The 26,720-nt window shown below is 43.2% G+C and overlaps 1 protein-coding gene across 1 annotated transcript in view; it reads left to right on the top strand.

Annotated features, from left to right (window-relative positions):
- Positions 1-2,367: 2,367 nt before the first annotated feature.
- Positions 2,368-26,720, top strand: part of FGF2 (fibroblast growth factor 2) — a 61,305-nt gene continuing 36,952 nt past the window's right edge. Inside the window, 3 exon segments of the mRNA XM_040251278.1 lie at positions 2,368-2,371; positions 2,873-3,072; positions 3,131-3,746. Of these exon segments, the coding sequence (XP_040107212.1) occupies positions 2,368-2,371; positions 2,873-3,072; positions 3,131-3,746 (820 nt within the window).

Genomic DNA, 26,720 nt, shown 5'->3' with positions numbered 1-26,720 from the left:
GTGTGAACATAAATTCAATTCTTGTGTGTGTGTAGAATTAATGAATGGAATTGATAGGCCATATTGTGAAACTGTAATTTTTTGAGGAAATGCCAGACTGTTCTGTATATTGGCTATACCATTTTATGTTCCCCCCCAGCAATATATTGAGGTTCCAATTATTCCACACCCTTGACAGCCCTTGTTATCTTTTTTTAAAAAAAATTATAGCTATCATATTGGGTGTGAAGTGATGACTCATTGTGATTTTGATTCATATTTTACTAATGACTAATTGTATTGAACAGCTTTTCATGTACTTTTTGGTTATTTTTATAGGTTCTTTGGAGGAATGTCTATTCAAATACTTTGCCTACGTTTAAATTAGACTGTCTTTTAACTGTTGAGCTGTAACAATTCTTTACATGTTTTGGAGACTAGACTCTCATCATATATATGATTAGCAAGATTTTTTCCCATTCTCTGGATACCTTTCATTTTCTTAGTAGTGTAACTCGGTGCACAGAAGTTTTTGATTTGGATGAAGTACAATCTATCTGTTTTCTCTTGTAGCTGTCTCTCTGGTGCCATATCTAAGAAACCATTGCCTAATCCGAGGTCACGAAGATTTATGCCTATGTTTTTATCTAAGAGGGTTCGTAGTTTTAACTTTTACATTTAAGTCTATGATCTATGTTAATTTTTTAATAGTGTGCTGTTCTTATTTATTTGTCCAAATGAATTTCACAATATTGTTATTTAGTTTTAAAATGGTGCCAAATTTTTAAACTAATATTGTTTAATTTGACATTGTTATTTTACTGTATGTTTCCATCTAGGAACACTTAAGTATTTTTTAAATTCTCATTAAGTCTTTGTACTTTTCATCATTTAGATTTTGAACAATTCTTATTAATTCCAAAGTAATTTACCTTGGTGTTAAGAAGGAAATTCCAGAACCTAATTTTTTTTTTTTAATAATGGGTTTTGTATCCATCATCTTATAGAATTCTATTGGTTCTAGTTTTTTTTTTTTTTTCAAAATTACTTTTATATTCATCCTTAGAGTTGGGTAAAATGAGAGTATAAGTAAATTGACTGCTCATGGTTCAACTGAGAGCAAATTGATCGCATCTAATAATATTGTATCTGTCTTTGTGTATCTACAAGTGTGTGTTGAGAAAAGTCTGGTTAGGAACATAAGACAACTTTCTTAAGGATGTCTTCTTGGAATTAATGCTATTTGACTTAGAGACCTAGATTCCCAGAGCTGGCTTATCCATTTCCAGTGGTATCGCCTCTCCTGGTTTTGCAAGGATCTAGGAAACAAGAGGTTATTGTACTTGGGATTAAGTTCCACAGAACCTGTGGTCCATTAGCATACACATTGCTGTTGCTGCTGCTAAGTCGCGTCAGTCGTGTCGGGCTCTGTGTGACCCCATAGATGACAGCCCACCAGGCTCCCCTGTCCCAGGGATTCTCCAGGCAAGAACACTGGAGTGGGTTGCCATTTCCTTCTCCAATGCATGAAAGTGAAAAGTGAAAGTGAAGTCGCTCAGTCCTGTCCGACTCTTAGAGACCCCATGGACTGCAGCCCACCAGGCTCCTCCATCCATGGGATTTTCCAGGCAAGAGTACTGGAGTGGGTTGCTATTGCTTTCTCCAAGCATACGAGTTACTTAACTGCTTGTAACTCTTCCCCATATTTCTGGATACTACTGTGAAATAAATGGTTTGACTTAGCTTTTCTCCCTTTGTTCTTGGAATACTCAGGTTTCTGTGCATGGATTTCAAAACTTGTTCAAGTCTAACTTGATTTCAAAGTAAGTGGCAACTCAATTCATGCTGCAGTAACTTTAAGCATCCCTGAGGATTCCCACAGAGATATCTGCAAGGGAGCTGTTTGTCTTAAGAGATTTTAAATGCAGCTAAAACCTGTCCATTTTGGAAAGAGATGTCCGAGAACATCCATCAGCCCAGAGAAGAGTATTCCGTGGTTCTTAAAGCTCCAAAGAATCGTACTCCTATTTAACATCCTGGAAATGTGTCTAGAGTTAAACCCATCTCAGAGCCTTATGAACAGATGCACCCATGGATAATCTTTTGAAAGCAAACAAGTTCTTAAATAGAGGAACTTCTGTATTCTCACTTCTTCCAAGAAGCTTTCCCTTACTCCTGCCTATCCTCAAGCTGAATTACTCCTTGTCTGATATCTCCTGAAACTTTTTACTTTTCTGTGGCCTTGACGTGTTCTACTGTTAATAGTATTTGTGTTACTCTTGGTCCCCTTGTATCATCTTCACTGTGCCAGAAGACCCCGTTTGATCGGGCATCTCCCACTGCACTTACTGGAATGCTTTGCACACAGTAGCATATGAAGTTCTAAAGATGAGTATTTTGCTTATCTGTAGTGCCTGTTATATTCTACTGAAAAATAGTGTAATTAACCTCAATTTTGTAGTTTGGGATTTTCAATAAACTACCCTTCCTCCAAGAAGTGCCTAACAGTTTAGCTAGAACAAGACATTAACATGCTTCAGTCGCGATAAGGATTTGAGGGCCATTTTCATCTTTGCACGTTGACTATCTCAGGTTAGTCAGAGAAAAATCTTTTCCTCTCTGCAACTCAACCCCTTCTCTGGCCTCTCTCTCCCCTCCTGTTAGTAAAATACTTCAGCCTCCGCCTTCCCCGTTAACAGTTTGCGTGCCCTTCGTCTTTGGGTAATTAAGACGTTCAAAACCTATTCTGACACACAATCCTCCCTGACTTCCAATTCTTCCACTTCTTCGGGGTGGAAATAGTTCCTACGCTTTGAGACGCTGGCAGAGAAAAAGACTGGGGGAGAAAATTGCATTTAATCTTTGAAAAGTTGAGTCACGGCTGGTTGCTCAGCGAAAGCTCCGCAACGTGGAAGAAAGTCGAAACGTGGTTTGGGCTGCGCGGAGCTGGGCTGGGGCAACTTCTGGGGAACCGGCGGGGCTGAGCCCCTAGAGCGGCGGAGGCCTGGGCCAGAGCCTCCCGCCGCGTCCCGCACCTCCCCCGGCCCTGGCTCTCCCCCTCGGGCTCCCGGGGCACGGATGTCGCGCGCTTGCGTCCTGCGGCCCGAGCGCCCGACCCAGACACCCGCCCCAGAAAACCCGGAGCGGGTAGGGGGCGGTGCGCCGGAAGGGAGGCGGGCGGGGGGCGTGGGGGGTCGTGGGCGTCGGGGGTGGAGACGTATTAGATGTGACGCCGCGGCCCGGCGGGTAGCAGACCGGCGGACGCGGTGCCCGCGGTGGCGAGCGGATCCCGGGTGCTGCGGCTTAGGGAGGCGGCCCTCCCGAGAGCGGCGGCCGCAGAGGCATCCAGCCCTCACCCCCCCGATCCCGGACCGCCGGGCTCCCCGCGCTCTAGGGCAGGCGGAGAGGGAAGCGGCCGAACAGCTCGAGGCTGGGGGCTCGCGGGCGCGGCCGCGTGCCGCGGGGAGGGAGGCTGGGGGGCCGGGGCCGGGGCCGCGCCCCGGAGCGCGTCGGAGGCCGGGGCCGGGGCGCGGCGGCTCCCCGCGCGGCTCCAGGGGCTCGGGGACCCCGCCAGGGCCTTGGTGGGGCCATGGCCGCCGGGAGCATCACCACGCTGCCAGCCCTGCCGGAGGACGGCGGCAGCGGCGCTTTCCCGCCCGGCCACTTCAAGGACCCCAAGCGGCTGTACTGCAAGAACGGGGGCTTTTTCCTGCGCATCCACCCCGACGGCCGAGTGGACGGGGTCCGCGAGAAGAGCGACCCTCACAGTGAGTGCTCCCCAGGTCTTCCTCCCCGGTGCCGTCTTCATCCCCTGCGGTTCTCTCCCCCGCCCCTGCCTTCCAGCCTCCGCGCTCCTTCTTCCTCTTCACTGTGACCCCAGTGGGACTTGTGGTTTCTCTCCGCTCGGCCCTCGGCGGTTTCGGGCTCACCACTCGCCCCCTCCTGCCCCGAGCTGCGGTGGCGGTAGACGCTCCTCCAGGCTTTGGAGTGTGCCGGCTGCTCAACTAACCCAGTCCCCTGGGCCCCGAGCCCCGGTGCCCAGGCTTTGCGGGCGGCTCCCTGGGCGCAGACAACCTGTCGCGTCGGAGGTGCCCGGAGGCTGAGCAGAGGTGAGCGGCTCAGCGAGGTGCCGCCAGCGCCCCGAGCCTGAAGTTCCGACCGCTTCTATGGGATGCCCGTTGTCTCCGGGGCAAAGCCAGGAGGGACCGCAGCCCAGTTAAAAGATCCTTGTTGGAAAGATACTTTGCATCAGGTTTGAGGATCAAATAAGAGTTTGAAGTGCGCAGAGGACTCAATTTACTAGTCTACAGTTGCATTTTCTGTAATAATAATAATGTATCTGTGGTAATAGAAATCAGATTGGTCTGAGGCGTTAGTTGTCAAACTCAGAGTGCATAAGAACCACCCGGAAAGTGTGCTTGTTGTGTGGTTCATGGCTGAACCATCTCCCAGAGTTTCAGGTCGCTTAGGTCTGGAGTGGGGCCTCATCTGCATTTCTAACTAGTTCCCAGGTGATGCTGACCTGGGAGCACAGTTTGAGAACCCGCTGGTCTAAAGAAAGAGGAAGGAAAGAGGTATAAAATAGGCTGATAAAAATAGATGAGTTTGAAGTGAGAGAAAGAGATCAGATATTTTTTTAACTGTCATCCTGTAGGTGTAGGTAAAGCATGTTTTGAAAGCTGTTTGTTCTGCCAGTCCTTCCATAATGGTTTTCAGGTGGAAAACTTGATCCTTTTTTTTTTTTTTCCCCCCAAACCCGCAAGAGGCCTTCTTTACCTTGTGATGCTAATACTGCATCCTTTGGGGCTTTCCAGGTGATACTGGTGGAGAACCCACCTGCCAGTGCTGGGGATGTAAGAGGTGTGGGTTGGATCCCTGTGTTGGGAAGTTCCCCTGGAGAAGGAAATGGCACCCCACTCTAGTATTCTTGCCTGGAGACTCCTCATGGACAGAGGAACCTAGTGGGCTACCGTCCCTAGGGTCCCAAAGAGCTGCACACTGAAGGAACTTTGCAAGCTCTCACTCTGGGCTGAGAGTTAGGAAGAGGAGAAAACTCTGCAGCCAAACCTAGCTGACAAATTCAGTAATGGGAAATGTCCTTTCATAAGAATTTGTCTTTATTGATTTCAAAATAGCAACAAGCAAAGGATTCAGGTCTGTAACTTTTTTCAGGCCTGCCATAATTAAACAATTTTCTCAACCACTTACGTTATCCAGTAAAACTGAAAAGATGCTTGTAGCCCAGTATATTGGTTAGTGCTCTTTCTCTGTTTTGGTAACTATTTAGGTTTAACAAAATTCTTTCTGTGTGGGGTTTATTCTGTGCTTGTCTGCCTGGACGAGGTGCACATATGTCCCAGTTAGTTTCACTCTTTTCTAGTAGCACAAAAAGTAGTATGTTCTTTGACGAGAAGACAGAACTCTTCCCCCAGATTAGGTTTATATTGGGACTTCCTTTAGTACATTTTCTTCCAGACGTTTTATGAGTTGCAGGTATTTTCTTTGATGCTCTCAATGCCCTATTTCCTTTAGAACAAAACTGGATGGGGGCTGGGCTTTCCAGGTGGCACATTGGTAAGGAACCTGCCTGCCAGTCCAGGCGATGCAGGAGACCTGGGTTCGATCCCTGGATCGGGTAGATCCCCTGGGAAAGGGAATGGCAACCAACTCCAGTATTCTGGTCTGGGAAATCCCATGAGCGGAGGAGCCTGGCAGGCATAGTCCAGGGGGTCGCAGAAAATCAGACATGACTGAGTGACTGAGCATGCAGGCATGTATGGGAGTTAGTAAGGATAATTCTGAACTGCATATTACATTACCACCCTCAGAGGTTAAAGCTTCTGCCTCCAATGCGGGAGACCCGGGTTCAGTCCCTGGGTTGGGAAGATCCCCTGGAGAAGGAAATGGCAACCCACTGCAGTGCTCTTGCCTGGAGAATCCAATGGACGAAGGAGCCTGGTAGGCTACAGTCCACAGGGTTGCAAAGAGTCGGATAGACTGAGCAACTTCACTTAACTTTTTATTCCCAGTTTTGGGCTGGGCCATCATTACTGTATTCTTATTTTAACTTATTTTATTGTATTCTTATTTTAACTTAATGGTCTGAAATAGGATTGATACTCTCCAGGAGACATTTGGCAATGCCTGGAGATGTTTTCACTTGTCATGCCTGGAAGGGTGCTACTGTCATTTGCTAAGTAGAGGCCAGGGATGTTACAGTGCACAGGATACCTCCCTAATCGCTCAGCAAAAAAATAAAAAATGTTCTGACCATAAACGTTAATAGTATTAAGGCTGAGAAACCCTGCCAACCTGATAATTAGCTAAAGACCTTCAAAGGTAGAGAGTAGAGTACTCATCCAGACTGATGAGTACTGATTTTTAAAAATCACCTTGTACCAGGTGATAGACTGACAAGAATATAAACCTGAAAATGATCAATTTAAATGACTTTTGTATAGGCCAACCTGGACAATATGTTTAATTAAGGTCAGTGTTTTGTTTTTTCCCTGACATATCAAAGGTGTACTAATAGTTGACAAAACCAGGAGGAGACTGTTAGGAAATATATAGGAGAAACAATGCCATACCATTATCCTCTTAACCATATCCCCTCCATTCCCCTAAAGGAGCAAAACTGATCAGCAAACGTGGAGAAATAAAAGCTGTTAATGCTTGCTACAGCTTCCCAATGAATTAAGATTCAGATATCTAGACATATTTGAAACATTGGAAAACCCAAGGCCCCCTCCCTCAAACTGGTTTGTCCATACACCCAAAATCTATCACTTGAGATTTATTCCTTTGGCATTAACTCTCTGTCCAGATGTTTCTAAAATGCAAATGCAGTGTGCTCTCCGAATCCACAGTTTCCATCTGTGGTGACGACGGCTGACGGCCCTACACCATTTCCACGAGGGACTTGAGCCTCGGTGGGTGCTGGAGCCTGCGGGAAACCCTGGACCTGGGTCCTCATGGATACGGGGCGAAGGATGCCTCTGGAAGGACGAGTGGAGCAGTTACCTGGTTTTAACATTTCGTGTGAATTAAATTGTGTGTGCACAATTTCTTCCCCCAAAGCTGACCAGCAGGACTGCAGTTGAGGGGGGAGGCTGTGAAGTCGGTGGCATGAATGTGGGGCGCTGGTCAGGGGCAGGGGACATGGTTAAGTTCTGAAGGGACACAGGGCAGGGTGGTGTGGGGCCGGGCGGATAGCTGCAGGAAGGGCGGGCCAATGACACTGCCAGCATTTCCAGCTTCCCAGTTTTGCTGGAGATCACCTGCGTTTCTCCCCAGGTTCTCTCTTGAATTGTTTTCACATCAAAAGGCCCACTTTCCTGCACTTTTCTCACAATCCTGAAATAACCTGTATTTGACACGAGTATGTTGGTAAAAGCAAGATAAAAAGAAAGACAGGGCCAGTATGGGTGCTGCACATCCACCTTCCCTTTGGTGTCCCGGATGTTTTGCCAGGCTCCTTCCACGTGCCCATGGGGATGTGTAACGGAAATATATGCTCTGAAGTACTGAACCATGTGAAAACATTCAGAAGAGAGCACATTTTATCCCAGGCAGCACGTTCAACATGTGGTGGAGTATAGTAAGGGCAAAGTGTGCTGCTTGTGTACATTTTAGCATTAAATTTATTCCAGATGCTTTTATTTTGGAAAAAATGAAGGTAGTTAGAAGTGCTGGAGCCACCTTTGGGTCTTCTCCCGGGACCGCCTGCCTGCTACACTCGTCCGGCTTCTGGCCTCCGGAAGACACTGAGCCTTGAAGAGGCTGAGGGACCTGCCCACCCCCAAGTGGAGCAAGGTTGGGATCCCGTATGACTCCCACCCTCTGTGCCACTGCACATATTCCATGCAGCCCAGTCATTAAAAACGAACTTCACCAGCCTCATTTTGTAGAAGAGGAGATTGAGGTCCAAAGGCGGAACTGATTGTCTGAATTTACCTGCCGATTCTTGCCCACCTGCCCCCTTGTGGACTATCCCTGCCGTTCTGGCTTTTTAGGCTTCTTCCACTTCAAAATATTGACATAGTCAGTTGCTCTGGGGAGTTGTTATGAGTTCACAGGTTGCCTCTGGTTGTACCCCTGGAGTAATGAAGAAAGCCACCTTTTCTTCTCTTCCTTTATGTCAATGGAACTTTTGATTGATGACACCAGATTCTCCCTCCTCCACACACATACACTTTTTTGGGTAATATCTGGCAAGTGGATCCCACCAATTTACTTTAATAAGCATACTGTTTACTCTAATGCCATTTGTGTGCAGTAAACAAATGAAGTAAGAACCCAATAGCTCATTTAATTGTGGAAATCGTGTAACTGGTTCAGCAATGAAAGGACAATTCATGAGTCATGGATATTACCACACCTTAGGAGCCTTTTAAAATGAGTTTGGTGCCAAGTGACTTCAGCCTAGAACTGGCAATATCCTCTTGTGACATGCCCTGAGGGCTTTCTTTGTGTTTATAAAGTGGCCATCCCATAATTAGATTTTGACACAGGTATGAGAAGTGGATTCTGAGTATTATGTTCAGATTTATGATGTTTTAAATGGATAGCTGAGATTTTTAGGTGTAATTTGAAAAAACGTTATAGACAAAACAAGAATCATCCTCAATACATTATAATTATAAAATTGACTGTTCATCTACATATTGACTCTTAGAAATTACCGTCAGCAATATTGAAGAAAGGCAGTGTAAGGTCTCGCATTATTAGAATTGTTATTTTCTGGCCAAAAGATGCCTGTGGAACAGGGAGGTAACTACTCACATGCTATTGCCTTTACTTGTTTTTCGAAACCCCCTGCTTGGGCCCCTTTGTCCTGTAACAAACATCTGTGAGAGACTGGCCTGGGGTAATCACTCTATTACTGGGAATTGGAACAAGACAAGTCAGCACATTTGGACTCGAACCTTACCTCATTACCGTATCCTCTCCAAACAAGTATTCTTGGTTCTATTTTGTTTTTGAGCTTGTCATTTTCTGCACTCTGAAACCGGGGATCTGGTCTTATGCTTAACTTGTATGTTGTCAAGTGTTTGGCTGTTGACAAAATAATTCAAGTAACAATTAGCATTGTGGAATTTTCATTGTGTCACTGGTGGCTCAGGGGGTAAAGAATCTGTCTGCAATGCAAGAGACCTGGGTTTGACCCCTAGATCGGGAAGATCCTTTGGAGAAGGAATGACTACCTAGTGCAGTATTCTTGCTTGGAGAATCCCATGGACAGAGGAGCCTGGTGGGTTACAGTGCATGGGGTTGCAAGAGTGCGACAAGACTTGGTGACTAAACTGCCACCACCACAGCAATGGGAAACGCAGTTGTGGCGCCAAGATTTTCAGTGTTCCCTTGCCGCATCCACTGCTGCTGCTGCTGCTGCTGCGTCGCTTCAGTCGAGTCGGACTCTGTGCGACCCCATAGACGGCAGCCCACCAGGCTCCCCCGTCCCTGGGATTCTCCAGGCAAGAACACTGGAGTGGGTTGCCATTTCCTTCTCCAATGCATGAAAGTGAAAAGTGAAAGTGAAGTCGCTCAGTTGTGTCCGACTCTTCGAGACCCCATGGACTGCAGCCCATCAGGCTCCTCCGTCCATGGGATTTTCCAGGCAAGAGTACTGGAGTGGGGTGTTGTTGCCTTCTCCGGCATCCATTGTTAGGGGGTAGCTATTGCTTTCTCTCTCTAAGCTAGGTTATTTATGGCCATAGGAATTTAGGCAGGGAATAAAGGAAAAATGGCAACTCCCAGGGAACTTCACCCATTGAGCCATATACCACATAGTTCTTAGAAACCAGATTAGTCCCATTCTAAATTCCTGTGGGATATTTTTAGTTTGAAGAAATTTGGAGGGCCTAGAGGCAACGATAGCCGATATGCAGTTTTTAATTTATGTCTCCTCCCAGTTGTTCCCTGTCACTCTTCCTGAATAGGGTGACTTTGGAGTTGACTGGTATATCCTTAATACTCATTCATTGACAGTAATCAGTAATGTGTGTGTGTGTGTTTGCATTTGGATTTTCTTTTAAAAAATTATTTATTTGGCTGCTCTGGATCTTAGCTGCTGCATCTGAACTCTTAGTTGCCACAGGTGGGGTCTAGTTCCCTGAACAGGATCGAACCCAGGCCCCTCCGTTGGGAGTGCAGAGGCTTAGTCACTGGAATACCAGAGAAGTCGCCTGCATTTGTATTTTCAAAGGGCTACTTACTTCCTCAAATTAAGTTACCCTCTAAATTAAATTATCCCATAGAATTCTAAAGTGTAAAGTTCACAGATTTTTTAAGATATTGCAGAGGATGGGGAGGGAAGATTTTTTTTTCCCTGTTTGTTTTGTTTTGCTTTTTAAAGGAAATTTGTGTAATGTAGTAATGATCTGGCTAGATTCTGTGAGTGGGTTATTTTCTCTGTTCATGATTTATGCACTTTGAGAAAATTTGGCATCTTAAGGTAGGGACCATGACTTCTCCATATAAATATTATAAAAAGACTTGTACCTTTTACTCTGGGAATTCTCACTAAAAGTGAGCTGCTGATGAAAACATTCTATGTGGATAACTACTCATGGGCCACATGCTATTCAAAGCCTGGTCAAGGTTTACAGTTCTCTTGGTATAGTAACATATACAATTAGGCACTTAGTCAGCCTTTTAAGAAGATAATTATATGTAACAAAATTATATTTGGAAAATGTAATTATATTTGAAATATTAAAAAGCTGGCTATTAGCATTTTTGGTGTAGTCTATAAAAAGATGAATCATTGCTCAGGACAATTAGTTTAAAGCTCTCATTATGAATTGTTTTCTTTAAAAAGCGTCTAAGATACTTACCATGTACTGTGTGATGTAAAATTCCTCAGGTGTGCTGGGCATTGTTCATTCATTCTTCTGAGACCAGTATCCTAGAATCCTGTACTCTCTTCTACTTCATCTCCTTTTCTCTTTCTAACTCTGGATTGTGCTTCTGGTATTCTACTTAAATCATTCTGGGCCCCGGCAGTCTTCCAGTTCAATCACATGGACTTATCCAGTTTGTCACCCTCCTTCTGACACTTGACGCCATTGTCTGCCTGTCTTCACCAGAATTCCTTGGCACAATTAACCTGGTTTCCTCTCACCCTTCCAACCGTCTTTTCCTCTGGTCCCTCCTATCTTCGGTCTTTTGCTTTTGTATCCCCCAAGGCTCTGTTTTTGCCTCTCTTCCCATCCTTCCAAATACTTGTGATCCTTCAGCACAGATCATTTCAGATCTCTCTGATTTTCTGTCTCTGTTGTTAGTATTGTGATCCTGCTGCCTAAAGGACGGATGTACTGCCGCAGCCTCAGTTCATCCTGCAGAAAACAAAACATAGCATCATTTTCTCCACCTGGCACCCTTCCTACTGAATTTCTGCCCGAAATGAAATTCTTCTTCTAGTCTCCAAAACTAGACACCTGGGATTCATCCCTGCCTCAGGGACTTTTCTTCACCCTGTCTCTTGGTTTCCTCTCTCCTTTTCTTACCTATGAACAGACCCTCCCGACTTTTCCTCTGAAATATGACCTACCTTCTCAGTGTTACTTCAGCTCTTTACTATCCACACTCCCCCGATGCTGCCAGCGCTCTCTGCCTTTGTGATTGTCTCCAATGTGGCAGAACTATCACTATTACAGTTGGCTTTTCCACTTGTGATCCTTGTTGTTGGAAAATCCTTCTTTATCATAGCAATTCTTCTCTCACACCCTCCTTCCACTCTCACTTTTCCCTGAAAAGATCTTTTATCAGCCAGATCAGTGGTCTTTTCCTTTGTGAAACTTTCCCCTACCTTCCCAGGGAGACTTAATTGTTTCTGTCTGTGCTTTTTTTCCCCATAGTAGTTGGGATGTATTGTAGACTTAACAGTTTTTCTTGTAATTAATTGTTTACATGTCTATCTCCTGCACTGGGACTGTGAGCTCTGTCCACTCAAAGAATGTGTGTTAAGTTCAGTGTGTACCCAACAAATGAGCCAAGTCTTCTGACTTCCTCTCTGACAGCCTTCTGACATCCTTCTTTTCCTCTTAGCCGTGAATCAGGCTGTTTCCCGAGCTGAAGTGCACTTAGTCCTCTTTCCTGACCCCAGTCCTAGGCTTTGCATCAGACCCTATGGCTTTCACATGGCCCTGTACCCATCTGTCCTCTCCTGCATGCTATCTAAAAATTCTCTCTAATAGCTTGATGTGCTTTAACCTCCTGTCCCTCAGTTTTACTGGAACTTTCTAGGTGGCAAGGATTTTGAACAATTTAAACATTACCCAGTAGTCTTTGGCTCTCTTTTCTACTCTGAGGACTGAGACTGACTTTAGGCACTCCAGAATTCCCTCGACTCGAATGAATAACCGTGCTGAGGCCCATGAAGAGGTTCGATGTGTATTGTTGAATGAGCTGGAACTTTAGATAAATAAGCATATACACTTCAGCATGAAGTGTGCAAAGCAGATAAGTTGAACGTAGCATCACTGTGGTTCCTTCTGTGGACACCTTTCACATTATTCAAAGGAAGCAATAAAGCTAAAACACAAGCATTTCGTTAGGATTAATTTTTATTGTGGAAGTTTTTCTTTTCAGCTAATGAATAACATGTCAACATTTCTAGCCAATTTCAGAACTAGCTGTGATCTAATTAAAAACCATAGATCTGAGAGTTCATACTTGAGTCAGATATTTAATCCTTAAATCCCTTTCTTTCCCTCTGTCTGTTTCTCTCTTTCTAAAAGCTGTGAATCATTTTATAAATTAGGATTAAGAACTGTCTGGTACCATTGTTAACATCCCTTTTGGCTGTGAGGAAATGGCACAAATAATTTCATCCTAATATTCAGATTTATGAGCCAGTATTCATCACAACAATCTTAAAACTCTTGAAAGGATAGAAACTGTATGACAAAATGAGTCATAGTCTTTGTGATGTGATGTCTGCAAGGGTGGGTGGGAGAGACTGTTGAATGACCAGTCTCATTCTGCTTTCTAGCTGAATCATTTTGCAAATAGAAAACAATTCATAGATTTATAGATGGTCATAACATAAACAGGAAATGGAAGAGAGTAACAGAGTCAAATAATACCTCTATTTTAAAAATTACTTTTTGAAACATAACACTTGATGAACAGTAATAATACATATATTTTGATACCTGCTATATGTCTTTATATATTTTCATTTTTTCCTATTGGTTATGTTTCTTTTAAAAAATTCTCTCATGTAATTTGACCTTTATCTTCATAGCTATTTCTAGCTTTGGCTTATTTGACAATTGCATGTGTGTTTGTGTGTGGAGGAGGAGGTGACTGCTTGTATGGAAACGAGAGAAGAGGGTCCCTTTCCTCTTGAAAATTCTGATTCTGGGATAGTATAATGCTGCATTTTGCATGGCCGGTCTCCTTTTGTTACTTTTCATTTTATTAGAATTAGAAATACGGACAGTCTTTTTCTGAGTCAGATTTAACCTTTAATCTTTAAATGTAAGATTGATTTACCTTATTTCTTTGTTTTCTTTGAGGCAGAGTATTTGTCAAAATAATCATATGAAAAGTAAACTATTCTAGTTGAGTGTGTTTCTTGAGTTTTAGAACTTTAGAACTCTTCTTACATTCTTATATTTATCCATTAAACTCAACAATTTAGTAATGGGGATATACAAATAAAATTGGGAAGCTAATTTTTCTAACTGGTTTAGTAGAGGACAGTAGTATATGAAGAAGACATATATTATTTAATACAACGTGTTGGATTAAAAAATAGTTACAGCAATACCTTCAGTTCTTACAAGGTGGGAAAAGTAAGGCACAGATTATTTTGGAGGGAAGGTATTAAAACCATGACGTGTTGATGGGATCTGTCCAGCCTGAGCCAGACACCGAAGCAGGTTCCATGGCAACTTGGCCATGTCCCTGTGCCTTTAAAGAGGAAAGGCCCATTGTTTGGCCTTCACCAAACAACTTCACCTGGGACCTTGTTATTTACTAAATGTTTTTTGAATGGATGGATGAAATTCCTGAGAACATGCTATATGCCAGCTTTATGAACAGTATGTTTAATCTTGTTATAGTCTTATGAAACAAGTGTTATTTTCATTTCTATACAGATAGGGATAGAATTTTTGCTATAGGCTTTTCAAACCATGATCTCTTTGTGACTGTAAGTAATTAATTTGTCTTCCAGATTTGTTAGTGTTTAGAATACAGTTCATGGCCAGAATTTCAGATGGACAGTGTAGCATAAATTTGAACAGAAATAGTGATTTTTAAAAATAGTTTAAACTCTTCCCAGAGCCTTTACTGTGCTCAGCAAAGTTAGTCTCTGTGTCTTTTCTTCTACCCCTTTATTGCGTCCTTTTTTATTTAGAAAATATTTGTCATGAATTAATATGAAACAATTCTTTAATATTTTAGGGATTGCTTTCTGAAGAACTCAAAGATTTTTAAATGGCATATTTAAAAATTAAAAGAGTAGGACATTATTAAGGATAAATACTATATAAGAATGGGATAAACCTCAATGATAGAGTCTATAAAGATGCAGAATAAGCTAAGGCATGCAGAAAATACAAAGAGAATGATTAAAAGGATGTTTAAAAAGTTAGTTAGGCCCTTTCAAGGAAATTTGAGATAGGCTCACTATTTAAGGACATAGTGTAAGATGGAAAAAAAAAAAGTAAAAGAAAAAAAAGCAGATGGACCTGGGCCTATTTTATGTTAATGTTAATCTTCTTCCCCAAGTGAGATTGTCAGTCAACAATTGTTTGAGTGTCTCATTGAGAAAATAAAGACCAAGGTAGACAAAGAGATACAAAGAAAGCACTTAGCCAGACACATCTAGACATGTGTTTATAATGAAACTCCTCTTTCCTTGATCACTTGTCCCCCTTTTTTGACCCCCCGTATTTTAAAATATAAAATATATTTAACTTTGTAAATTTCTTGCCAACCAGCCCATCTCGCAGAGTACATTTCTACTCTTCATCGCCCGTCTTCACATCCCTGTCTCAGGCTCTGTGTTCTCAGCCCAGCTGTGTCCCTCACGCCCTGCGGGGTCTCTCAGCCCGGCCGTGTCCCTCACGCCCTCCGGGGTCTCTGCATTGTTGCCACAGGTGCTCTCCTCCGGTCCCTGACTGTTGCAGCTGCCTTCTACCTGATCCCGTCTGAATCAGTTTGCTGGGGCTGCCATAACAGAATACCATGGACTGAGTGGCTCAAACAACGGAAATTGATTTTCTCATAGTTCTGTAGACTAGAAGACCAAGATACAGCTGTCTGCACGTCTGGTCTTTCTGAGGCCTCTTCTGGGCTTGCAGTAGCCACCTTACACATGATCACCTCTCTGTGCACACATCCCGATCTCTTCTTGTTGTAAGGACACCATTCAGATTTGGTTAGGGCCCACTCTATAACAGCCCCGTTTTAACTTAATCCTTCTTTAGAGGCCCCATCTCCAAATAGTCATTTTCTGAGGTACTGGGGCTTCGGGCTTCAGTGTATGAATTTCGGGTGGGGGTACAGCTCAGCCCACAACACCAGTGCGTCAACTGGATATTGTTCCTTGGCAGAGTATCTTTCCAGAGAGCAGCTCTGATCTTGTTATCCCTCTCTTTAGAAAAACTTTATGGACTCAGAACAGTCTAGTCCCCTGGTTCACACATTGCTTACAGATGTGGGCACCATTGAAAGTCTATGAGAATTACAGAGAATAGGAAGTTACCAGCAGATGAGTGATTGTCTTATATATCAGAAAGTGGGATACTGGTATTTTCTGGAAACTCTAGATAGCTAGTAAGCCTGATGTAGGTCCTTGAAAAAAATCCGAGAGACTTGAGAATACTGAGAAAGGAAGATAACATAGGAAACAGGAAATAGGGTCGTATATAGTGGGAGAGCAGCAGTATACGTAAGCTTCACATGCTATTTTGGTGGAATATCTGACCAATTTCTCATAACCACCTTCTGCAAAGGTACATTTTCTTTGGGAGAGTAGAGTTTTTTCATATTTGGGCTTCTAAGGCCAGGACCCAAGGACTGTATCACCTTTAATGAACTGGAAGTATGCTCTCCCTCCAAAAGGTAAAGAATTAAAGATAAATAAAATTGGTGATATAGATTTGTTATCATGATCTGAAAGTATTCTTAATATACAGCTGAGTCTGTTTTCTAATTACCACCCTGAAGTGAAGCTTTAGATTCTCATTTTAATTCAAAGCTTTTTGCTAGACCCTTCACCCAGCTATTGGCAGTATCACTCACATCCTCATACAGCAGAATTTTTATTGATTTACATTATGTTTTGCAGCTCAACGAACTTTTCTTGAAAGGCATCGCAGGAAGCTACATTACTCAAGAAGTAGATAGTCTTCAAGCGTTTTAATGAGATTAGGGAAAAAAACACCAGTTGAGATACCTGTTTGGTTACACCTCTGTTGACTATTTTCCAGACTTGTTATTTTTGGCCATATTTAATGATGTTGAACTGTAGAGCTTTTGTGTATAGGATTCTGGAGACTCTTGGCCTTGCCCATGCCCTCACCTCCAGCAGTGAGAGGGTGTTCCTACTAGGTACCTCTGTTTTCTGGAAGAAGCCTAATGCTCACCATGGCTGACCGTTAATGTATGTGGTTCTTTATAATTCAGCCTGACTCAGATATAGTACATCTTCCATCCAGGTTGGGTGTTTTAACCTGGACAGTCCATGAACAAGCTCCAGGTTTTCTATAATCCCTTGAAAATATATGTAAAATACTATATCAAGGTGGTGTTTCTGAGGGGAGAATACATAGCATTTTATCAGATTCTCAAAAAGTTGTCCATGGCCCAAAATGTATCAAGGACACTGCTGCTGATAACTAAGGTGTATCTTCTAACTAACCCAGCTGTCAGGAAGAGCTGATTTGAATGTGTTGATTTGAGTCTGTAGTTTATGGTGAACGATTCTTAGGAGTAATATCTCTGCGAAACTGGTGTCTGTGTTAATTCTAAGAAATATTTCAAGCTGCTGTTGATCTCATTACATAGTGTCCACTCTGAGGTCTCCTGAGGGAAGTTTCTCTGTGGCAACTGTCGGGACTAGTTCATGCTTCTCCTTGGCAGCCAGTTTATTTTAACCTTATGGACTCTGGGAAACTTGTTATTGCTGCTGGCTTCTAGAAAGCCAAATATGTGGTCTGCTGCTAGCACGTATGATAATCTCAATCCTGGCTTCACAAATTTTTAACCCTTATTTCCTATTTGCCTTATTTAAAAACCATTTTTTAAGGTTTTCTTTTGTGTGTGTGTGTGTGTGTTGGTATATTGTCAGTGTCTTTGTATCTCATCTTAAATATTATTTGGGGCCAGATAAGTTACATACCTCAATAAAAAATTTTATTGATTTGTTATTTTAACCACAAAATGTCTACTATATAGTCCTATAAAGCATTGGCTGCTGGAGATTAAAAGTCAAATAAGATAGGCACCTAACACTTGAAACTAACACAATATTGTACATCAGTTATACTGTGATTAAAAAACAAAAAGGTAGGCTTCTGTTCCTTAAGCTGTGTATTGTCTGACAGGATGAGAAAGATGTAAGTCAGCACTGACACCGAAATGTTATGGCTGCTTTGCTTGTGCTGTGTCCTGGGGGACGGGTGAGATCATGTCAAGGAGGACAGTGATTCTCACAGCACAGTCAGAAAAAGGCTTCAGATAGGAGTGACTGCTCCACTGGGTGTCAGGAGGCAAGTAGATGTTTGCCAGGCAGCTGACTCTCTAATCACCACCAGAAAATGATGCTTTAGGTTCATACTCTAAACAAAGAAACTTTATTCTTATTCTAAACAAATTTTTGCTAGATTAGCCACACCACTTTTAACAGTGATGTGGCTAATATCCCCATGCAGCAGGAGAATTTATTTGGTTATTACATATATGTTTTGCAACTCAACTAATTTTTCTTAGAAAGCAAAGAAGGGCATGAAGGACAAGAAGCAGCACCAGCTTTGGTATGCTTTGGGGATTGCAAATATGCTGCCATGGCTGGGGTATAGGGTTAGGACAAGAGGTAAGGCCCGCCACATAGGAAGGGGCCCAGATTCTTTGTTTTTTTTTTTTAATTGAAGTATAGCTGATTTACTGTGTTGTATTAGTTTCTGGTGTACAGCAAAGTGATTCAGTTATACATTCATGTATCTATTTCTTTTCAGATTCTTTTCCCTTATAAGTTATTAAAAAATATTGGGTATAGTTCCCTGTGCTATATGCTGCTGCTGCTTTTATCCATTCTATATATAATAGTTTGCATCTGCTAGTCTCAAACTCCCAGTCCAAGCTTCTCTGCACTCCCTTCCTCTTGGCGACCACATGTCTGTTCTGTGTGTCTGTGAGTCTGTTTCATTGGTAAGTTCACTTCTGTCTTGTTTTAGATTCCTGATATAAGAGATGTCACATGGTATTTGTCTTTTTCTCACTTCACTTAGTCTGATGATCTCTAGATCCATCCATGTAGCGGCAAATGGCATTTCATTTTTTGTGGCTGAATAATATTCCATTTTATGTCTCTCTCTCTCTCTCTCTCTGTGTATATATATGTGTGTATCTGTATAGATTATATCTTCTTTATTCATTCATCTGACAGTGGGCATTTATGTTGCTTCTATCTCTTGGCTGTTTTAAATAGTGCTGCTATGAACATAGGGGTGCATGAATCTTTTTGAATTACAGTTTTGTCCTGATATGTGGAAGAGCCTGGATTCTGATGGGCTTTGTAAGCCATACTGACAATTTGGTCTTGCTCCTCAAGGCAGTGGGAAGTCAGTGAAAGATTTTAATCAGGAGAGTAAGAGTATCAGGTTTGGGCTTCTGTAAAATCACTCAGACAGGCATGGGATAGACTTAGGGTATAAGGCTGGGAGTAGGGAGGAACCTTAGGGAATTATTGCAATAGTCCAGCTGAGAAATGTAATTCTCTTACACCATTGCTTGGCATATCGTAAATGATATAAATTCACTAGAATGGAAAGGTCTCCATTTTGTCAACAGAAAAAAGGAAATGATTGAAACAACACTAAAAATATTACCCCAAGTATAAAAATACAAAGAAGTATTATATACTTACAGAGTAAATATGTAGGCTGAGATCTGAAAAGGATATATACCAAACAGCTGCCTAGTGCTTGTAACTTCAGAAAGGGAGCTAGGATTGAGAGAGGAGAAGTGAAGGGGAACCTTAACTTCTTTATCTGTGCATTTGGAAAATGTTAACAATTATATATCCATATTTATATAAAAATTTCTAAGAAAGGTGAGTGTGGGTGAGGGAGAGGAGGCAGAGGTTGGGGTGCGGAGAGCGATGAAATAGTAACCAGTAGGTAGGCTCCTGTCTTGGGAGGGTGGAGCTGTGTGTGGAGGTGGCCTTTGGCCATTGGTCGCACGTATGGACACGGCACACCGACTGACTGACTCTTGGAGATCAGTGCTCATTAGAAGGAACCTACTTCTTACTCCTTCATCTATTCCTTGGCTTATTTTCATCCAATTCTTGGCTTAGTTTCTCTTAAGTCCCACTCAAATGCGTGGCCTTGGTCCTTATGAGTGTAAATGTTTTGCTTTGCTTTGGGAAATCATGCTGTATTTGAAAGTAGAACATTATATCTAATTCACTATACTTTCTAAGTAGCATTCACCACAGTTCTGCATAATATATTTTACTCTTCTAAGGTGAATCCTATACTGGTGGAACAGTGGCCTGGGAAAGACATGAGGGGACTGGATCAGATCACAGAGGGGTGGAGCAAGTTTCATGGAAGCAGAGAGACTCTAGGAAGGGAGGAGACGGGCACAGGTGGAATCTGGACTGACCCTGTGCACGGGGTGTGATATATGAGCAGCAGCGCTCACCAAAGGTCAGTCTGACTTTTGAGTCTCATCACTGAGGCAGCCCTGCTAGTGAAGGTGCTGCGAGGGCAACAACTAAACAGGTGCTTGTCTCCTGATGACCTGGCGGCTCAGTTTGTAGGAAGACTGTGCAGTATTAGGGTTCTCCAGAGAAACGGAACCATTAGGAGATATCTGTGGGAGAGGGAAAGAGAGATTTCAGAAACTGATTGTTGTGATTATGAGACCCAGAGAAGAGGCAGATGTTATGGTTCAAGTTCAAAAGACTGTCTGCTAACAGAATTCCTTCTTACTCAGGGAAGGTCAGTCTTTGTTCTGACAGACCTTCAGGAGATTAGATGAGGCCACTCACGTGGAGGACAATCCAATGTACTCAAAACCCATCAGTTTAAATATAAACCTCATCCAAAAACACCCCCACAGAAATATCCAGAATGATGTGTGATCAAATATCTGGGGTCCATGGCCCAGGCAAGTTGACAGTGAAATTAACGATCACAGGGCCCTTGTTGGCATAAATCCTGGACTGGCCTAAGTTTTCAACCCTGGCTTGGACAGTGCCCCATTATGCACAGCGATATCCCAAGGACGTCGGGGCAGATGGTTCCTGAGAGAGGCACAGACTGGCCTCCTGTCAGTGCCAAGGTTGTTTGGTTTTGCTTTGGTCCCCACTGAGAGCCCAAGGAGACTCCGCCTTCCATGACTGGTACCTGCCAGGGGACGTGGAGGCTAGGTTCTTTCTCCTTCTCCCTCTCCTCCTCTGCCTCCTCCCTTTCTTCTTTCTCCTATAAATTGAGATATAATTGACATATAGCACTGTATTAGTTTTAGTAATATATCAAATCATTGTTATATGTATATATTGCAACATGATCACAACAGTAAGTTTAGTTAACATCTGTCATCTCTCTTAGTTACAGATTTTTTTTTTTTCTTACAATGTGAACTTTTAAGATTTACCCTTTCCCTGCAGAGGGAAATGGCAAACCACTCCAGTTATTCTTGCCTGGGAAATCCCATGGACAGAGGAGCCTGGTGGGCTACAGTCCATGGGTCACGAAAGAGTTGGGCATGACTTCGTGATGGAACAACAAGATGCTTTTAACCCTAGCACCAGCTGGCTGAGTGAGTTCAACCTTTCTGAGCCTTGATTTTATCATCCAGTGTTCTCTCCTACAGTAGTAAATATTGTTAGGAATGAAGAATCCTTGGAGGTGAGAACAGTGCTGTAGAGTGTTGGACTTAAATTCTTGTCCCTAAAAATGGGCATAGTTTTGGCAAGTCATGAAGCTTCTATGTCTCAGAATTCTCATCTGTAAAATAGGAGGTGGTTCTTTCCAACCCTGAAATGTAGGTATGTGTTTATCAAGAGCTGAGAGAACAAAAGTGTTTCAAAGGTGGAGTTTATAGGTTAAAAAGACTGGCAGCATACAAATAACAGACACTAAGAAGCCCGACATACCAGCCATGTTTATATCATAGTGAGTTCTTATCATTATTAGGAGAAGCAAATTTCAGAAAGTAAAAAATCAAACACAGATTTCTTCAGTGTTGAAAGCTTTTATTTTTAACAATATTACCATTTGGATTAAAAAAAAATGATTTCTCTTAGAATTTCTAGAGTAAGAGAAATAGTTTGAAAAAGAAAAAAGATCTACCCTTCTAGCAGCTTTCAATTACACAACACAGTTTTGTTAACTGTAGACACCGTGCTGTACATTACACCCCCAGGACTGCTTTCTAATTTGAAGTTTGTACATTACCTTTATCCATTTTGTCCACCTTCCCAGCTCCTTGCCCCTGGCAATCAATCCATCAATCTGTTCTCTGTATCTATGAGCTGGTTTTTTTTTTTAATTTTTTAAAGATTCTACATGAAAATAATATGCAGTACATATTTTTGTCTGTTGGCCTTATTTCACTTTGCATAATGCCCTTAAGATCCAACCATACTGTCATACATGGCGAGATTTCCTTCTTTTTTAATGGCTGAATAATATTCTTCTGTATGTGCTTGTGTATGTGAGTATTTCACATTTTCTTTATTCATTCATCCATCAGTGGTGGACACTGAAGTTGTTTCTGTGTCTTGACTATTGTAGATAATGCTGCAGTGAACATGGGTGCAGGTTCTTGTTTTTGAGTTAGTCATTTTGTTTTCTTTGTATAAATACTCACAGGTGGGATTGTTGAATCATATGATAGTTTTATTTTTAATTTTCTGAGGCATCTCTGTACTGTTTTTCATTAGCTTTTTTCTTCTGGTTCTCTTTTCCTCTCCCCAACATATGTGGGTTAGTCTTGCTTCCTTAGGATTTCTGAAAACAAGAGTAATGACCCTATTCCAGAAGAAAGGATATTATTAAACAAATGAAAAGGATCCCCAACAAGATCAGAGCAGTACTTCCATGTGGAGACGTCTGAGGCTGCTGTCGCCTGTGGTCATCGGTAGGATGACTGCTGTCCTGGTCTCTGTCAGCTGCCATCTGCTCCAAAGGCCCCCCTGCTCAGCCATCATCACAGAAGTGAACTGGGCCTCAGATGCTAGTTTCTGAGGACCAGACAGCAGAGAGGAGTTGAGGCTGCAGTCTGATTGCATAAAACAGGTGCTAGTTTTTCTTTTTATTATATCATATTCTAGTCTGTGATTGGAAATGTCTTTCATACATCATCCTCTTATTCTTAATTAAGGAAAACTAGCATTGACTATAAGCAGGGGTATCAGCGTAACTAGAGGTTCTTTTGTTGTTGTAGTCTGAGCCTCATGAGAAATCCAAGCGGCAAAGGAGTAAAGGAAGAGGGGATCAGATGCTTTTCTGCTCCTCAGTATACAACACTGGTGCTGCTGGGAGAGAGCAAGGACGTGAGGGAGTGTGGTGAGCTGTAGGGCCAAGAGCAGGGGGATTTTCCCTTGTACTGTGGGTCTCCCTTACTGCACCTTGGACTGTTGGGTCTCCTTGACTGACTCTCCTGGTTTATATCCTCAGGGACAAGTGCCTCCCCACTGAGAAGCTAAAAGGCCATGCTAGGCAGTACCACCAGATACAGAGATTTCATTGTGTCCATTTGGTAGCAAAATGGCACAAAATGACCATCCCTCTTTGGTGCCTTGGTTGCTGTTAAAAAAAAAAATAGATGTGTTCCGCTAAATGATGAGCTTAGCTTGGCCAGCACAGTGTGAGTGAATTCATTTAGAACACTGTGTCTGCGATAGTCAGTTTTTTTCTTTGAAGCAGGAGGCAGTGCTGCCTCTGGAAGAGAGGTGTGGCTGTGGGCTGGGGCCTGTAGAGTGTGCCGTAAGTTTTGTGGCTGCTGTAGAGGATGGGATAAGACAGAGACACGAGATGTGCCCACGGCTGCTGACAGCTCACTTCAGGCTGGAGACCCACATTCCTGATAACACCAGTCTGGATAGTTGTCACTTCTGAGTATACTTCCATTGTGTATGTTCAACAGTGCAAGTGCAGAAGTGGAGAAACCAGATGGCTATATTGGTCCAGAAGTTGGAGCTTAGGTTTTAGAAGTGCTAGAAGGAAAAAGCAGAACTGAGAGATGACCCACAGAGTTCAAAGTGATAAGGGAAGCCCAAGAGGCTATGGATGGGTAGATAAATGGTGGCATCAGGGTCAGTTACATCAGCGAGGCTAAAAAACCAGCCAAAGGATATAAGGTTATACCACATCACAGTTTTAGGTGAAGCTGTTCTCAGATGATGGCATGGCCATGAAAGTGGTGAATGCAGGTTCCTAGAGTTGATGAGCCAAGGATCTTGGAGGCTAGGTTTTTGGTGGGTCTTCTACATGAAAGGCGGAGAAAGCAATGGCACCCCACTCCAGTACTCTTGCCTGGAAAAGTCGGACACAACTGAGCGACTTCACTTTCACTTTTCACTTTCATGCATTGGAGAAGGAAATGGCAACCCACTCCAGTGTTCTTGCCTGGAGAATCCCAGAGACGGAGGAGCCTGGTGGCTGCCGTCTCTGGGGTCGCACAGAGTTGGACACGACTGAAGTGACTTAGCAGCAGCAGCTACATGAAAGGGGCAGTCTTTCTAGGTGATGGCAGGAGATGCAGGGTGCCAAATTCCAAGATCTTTAGTGAGTGATAGTGACCATCAGTGGATAGCCCCAACAAGGAGGAAAGGCTTGAGAATGGTGGTGGGAAATTAATATTGTAGATGCCGCGTTGCAGGAAGCCAGAAAACTGCATATATTAAGAGGGGAGCAGCCCACTCCAGTACTCTTGTCTGGGAAATCTCATGGACGGAGGAGCCTGGTAGACTGCATTCCATGGGGTCGCAAAGAGTCGGACATGACTGAGTGACTTCACCTTCACTTTTCACTTTCATGCATTAGAGAAGGAAATGGCAACCCACTCCAGTGTTCTTGCCTGGAGAATCCCAGGGACGGGGGAGCCTGGTGGGCTGCTGTCTATGGGGTTGCACAGAGTTGGACACGGCTGAAGTGACTTGGCGGCAGCAGCAGCAGCAGCCCAATCCTAGTGAAAAATGGCAGTTTGGAAGAACTGGCTGAACCCCAGTGTACTTAGCTCCCAGTGGTGTTGCAATGACCTGTGATGACCAGCAGCCCTTAGTGTTGCAAGGGGAAAGGTCTGGGTGGAGTAAGGAAAACATCTTTTGATCGAGGTGACTGTTTCCTATTTTTAAAAATATTGGTGTTGGGACAGGTAATCTGCAAAGCACCTTCCTAGTTTAACAGTTCTTTCCATGAACCTAAAAAAATGCATATCAGGAGTTTGATCCCTTGTATTGTCCAGCTGGAAGAAGCCTAGATTCTGAATATTTTTTTCTTCATGGGAAAGTCATCTTTCCCAGAGACACAGAAAGTAGACTATGTCAGAAATTCTTGGGGGAGAAAAAGATTTTAAAAAGGTAAAAGGTATGAGTTGAGCAAAGTGAGACGTAATTTTGTGTCTGGTTTTGGAAAAATCTGGCCTCTGCGGTAAAGAATCAGCCTGCAGCGCAGGAGACACAGGAGATGAGGGTTTGATCCCTGGGTTGGGAAGATCCCCTGGAGGAGGAAAACACAACCCGCTCCAGTATTCTTGCCTGGAGAATCCCAGGAGGAGCCGCCTCTGTGGACAGAGGAGCCCAGCGGGCCACAGTCCATGGGGCTGAGAAGAGTCAACGGAGCACACACTTGGAACAGCTTCCTTGGGAGGGTGGCTGTCTTTCAAGCCTGAGATAGAGAGGTTTCAGTTTGGAGCATCTCAAGAAGAATCACCTTTCTGTGCCTAAAGCCTGTACTTATTCCTCTAAAAATAATGCTGAGACAATGATGGGTACCTTTATAGATGTCTAATTTTTTTTCTCTTTTTCATAGCCCTCATATATTTTCTGGAGGAAGCAGAAAGGATAAAGTAAATCAGGGGAGCAGACAGGGTGAGGGAGGTAGAAAGTACAGAGGGAAAGGAAGAAAGAGGAAAAAACAAACACACACCCAAGAATACGCAAGAGAAGATTTAGCCTGAAACAGACTTTCATATTCAGCCTCCTGAGTAATTAGTTGTCCGGGGCTCTTGGCATTCGCTTCAGAGAGTGGTTCCAGATCTGGGAAGGAGAAAGCAGCAAAAGAAACCAAAATGCCGACTTTTCGTGGCACAGAGGAGGGAAATACATTCAGTGATTATGATTTTAGGCTCCTTTTTTGGGATCCAAGTGTGAATACTAGAGCCAGATGTTATATGCTTTGCTATTTGTGTACTTTTGTGAATTTTAAAAAACTTTGTAAGCTATAGCAATTAACTCTGTCATTTTATTGTAAGGAATAAGAAGACGCAGTATAAAGCTTTCTTTGGGAAGATAAATTCCCTTGAAAGTCAAAGTGTTAGTCACTCAGTCATGTCTGACTCTTTGTGACCCCATGGACTGTAGTCCATCAGGCTCCTCTGTCCATGGGATTCTCCAGGCATGATTACTGGAGTGGGTTGCCTCTGCCTTCTCCAGTGGATCTTCCCAACCCAGGGATTGAACCTGGGTCTCCCGCATTGTAGGCAGACTCTTTACCAACTGAGCCACCTACTTCTTGGTATTTTTCTCCATTTGCCGCTTCCCCTCACCATTCTTCATCTTCACACAGTTCTGTTAGAAACAAGGCACAATTTCAGCATTATTTCAACCAGCTGTTCTTTGAAGAATGAAAAGCGAGAAAACGACTTGCTTTTCAGGGCAGTGCCACTCAGCAGCCATCCAAGAGAGGAGGATTGGGACTGCTGACCTTTAACCCTGGGTCCTTAGGTCAAGCGGTCCACCAACCTGGGACTCTGCCTCCTTATCTTGAACTGAAAAGTCGTCACTAGATGATTTCCAAGGTCCAGGCTCTGAGGATTTTTGACTTAGATTCTGTTGGAGGTTCAAAGAATCAGTTTGGGGAAAGGGCTGATAATGTCATCAGAAATAAGCATGACCAAAGGAAAGATCACGAGCCAAGACAAGAGGGCACTTCATGCCAGGCTTGTCCCCAAAGAAGGCCTGACAGTGATGCTCCTAAAGCAGAAGACCTGAAGACCACGAGTGGCTTTGCCTATAGCTGCAGGAGACGCTGCTGTCACCAGAGTTCAGTACAGAGGAAGAATGACAGGCAGGAGCTGGCTTTCTAAACAGGGGCTCGACTTCATCATTCCCTCCCTGGACACATCCCCTCACTAGAATGTGTTTTGGACAGCTGTTCTTGAAGTTAGAGAAAAATGCAAAACCATAAGCAAGTTGTTTGTTATTTCTGCCTTAGTCCTGCCCCTGGCAGTCCTCCGTTAAGGTCATTCTCTTCTTTCATATTTGTACAGGTAACAGGTAGACCTGGGTTTAGGTCAGCTGTGCCTTTCTAGTTGTGTGATCT

The sequence above is a fragment of the Oryx dammah genome, unplaced genomic scaffold (genome assembly GCF_014754425.2).
Source record: "Oryx dammah isolate SB20612 unplaced genomic scaffold, SCBI_Odam_1.1 HiC_scaffold_12, whole genome shotgun sequence".
In the NCBI taxonomy this organism is placed as follows: Eukaryota; Metazoa; Chordata; class Mammalia; order Artiodactyla; family Bovidae; genus Oryx; species Oryx dammah.
The sequence above is the reverse complement of the archived record's forward strand: the minus strand, read 5'-3'. Positions and strand labels throughout refer to the sequence as shown.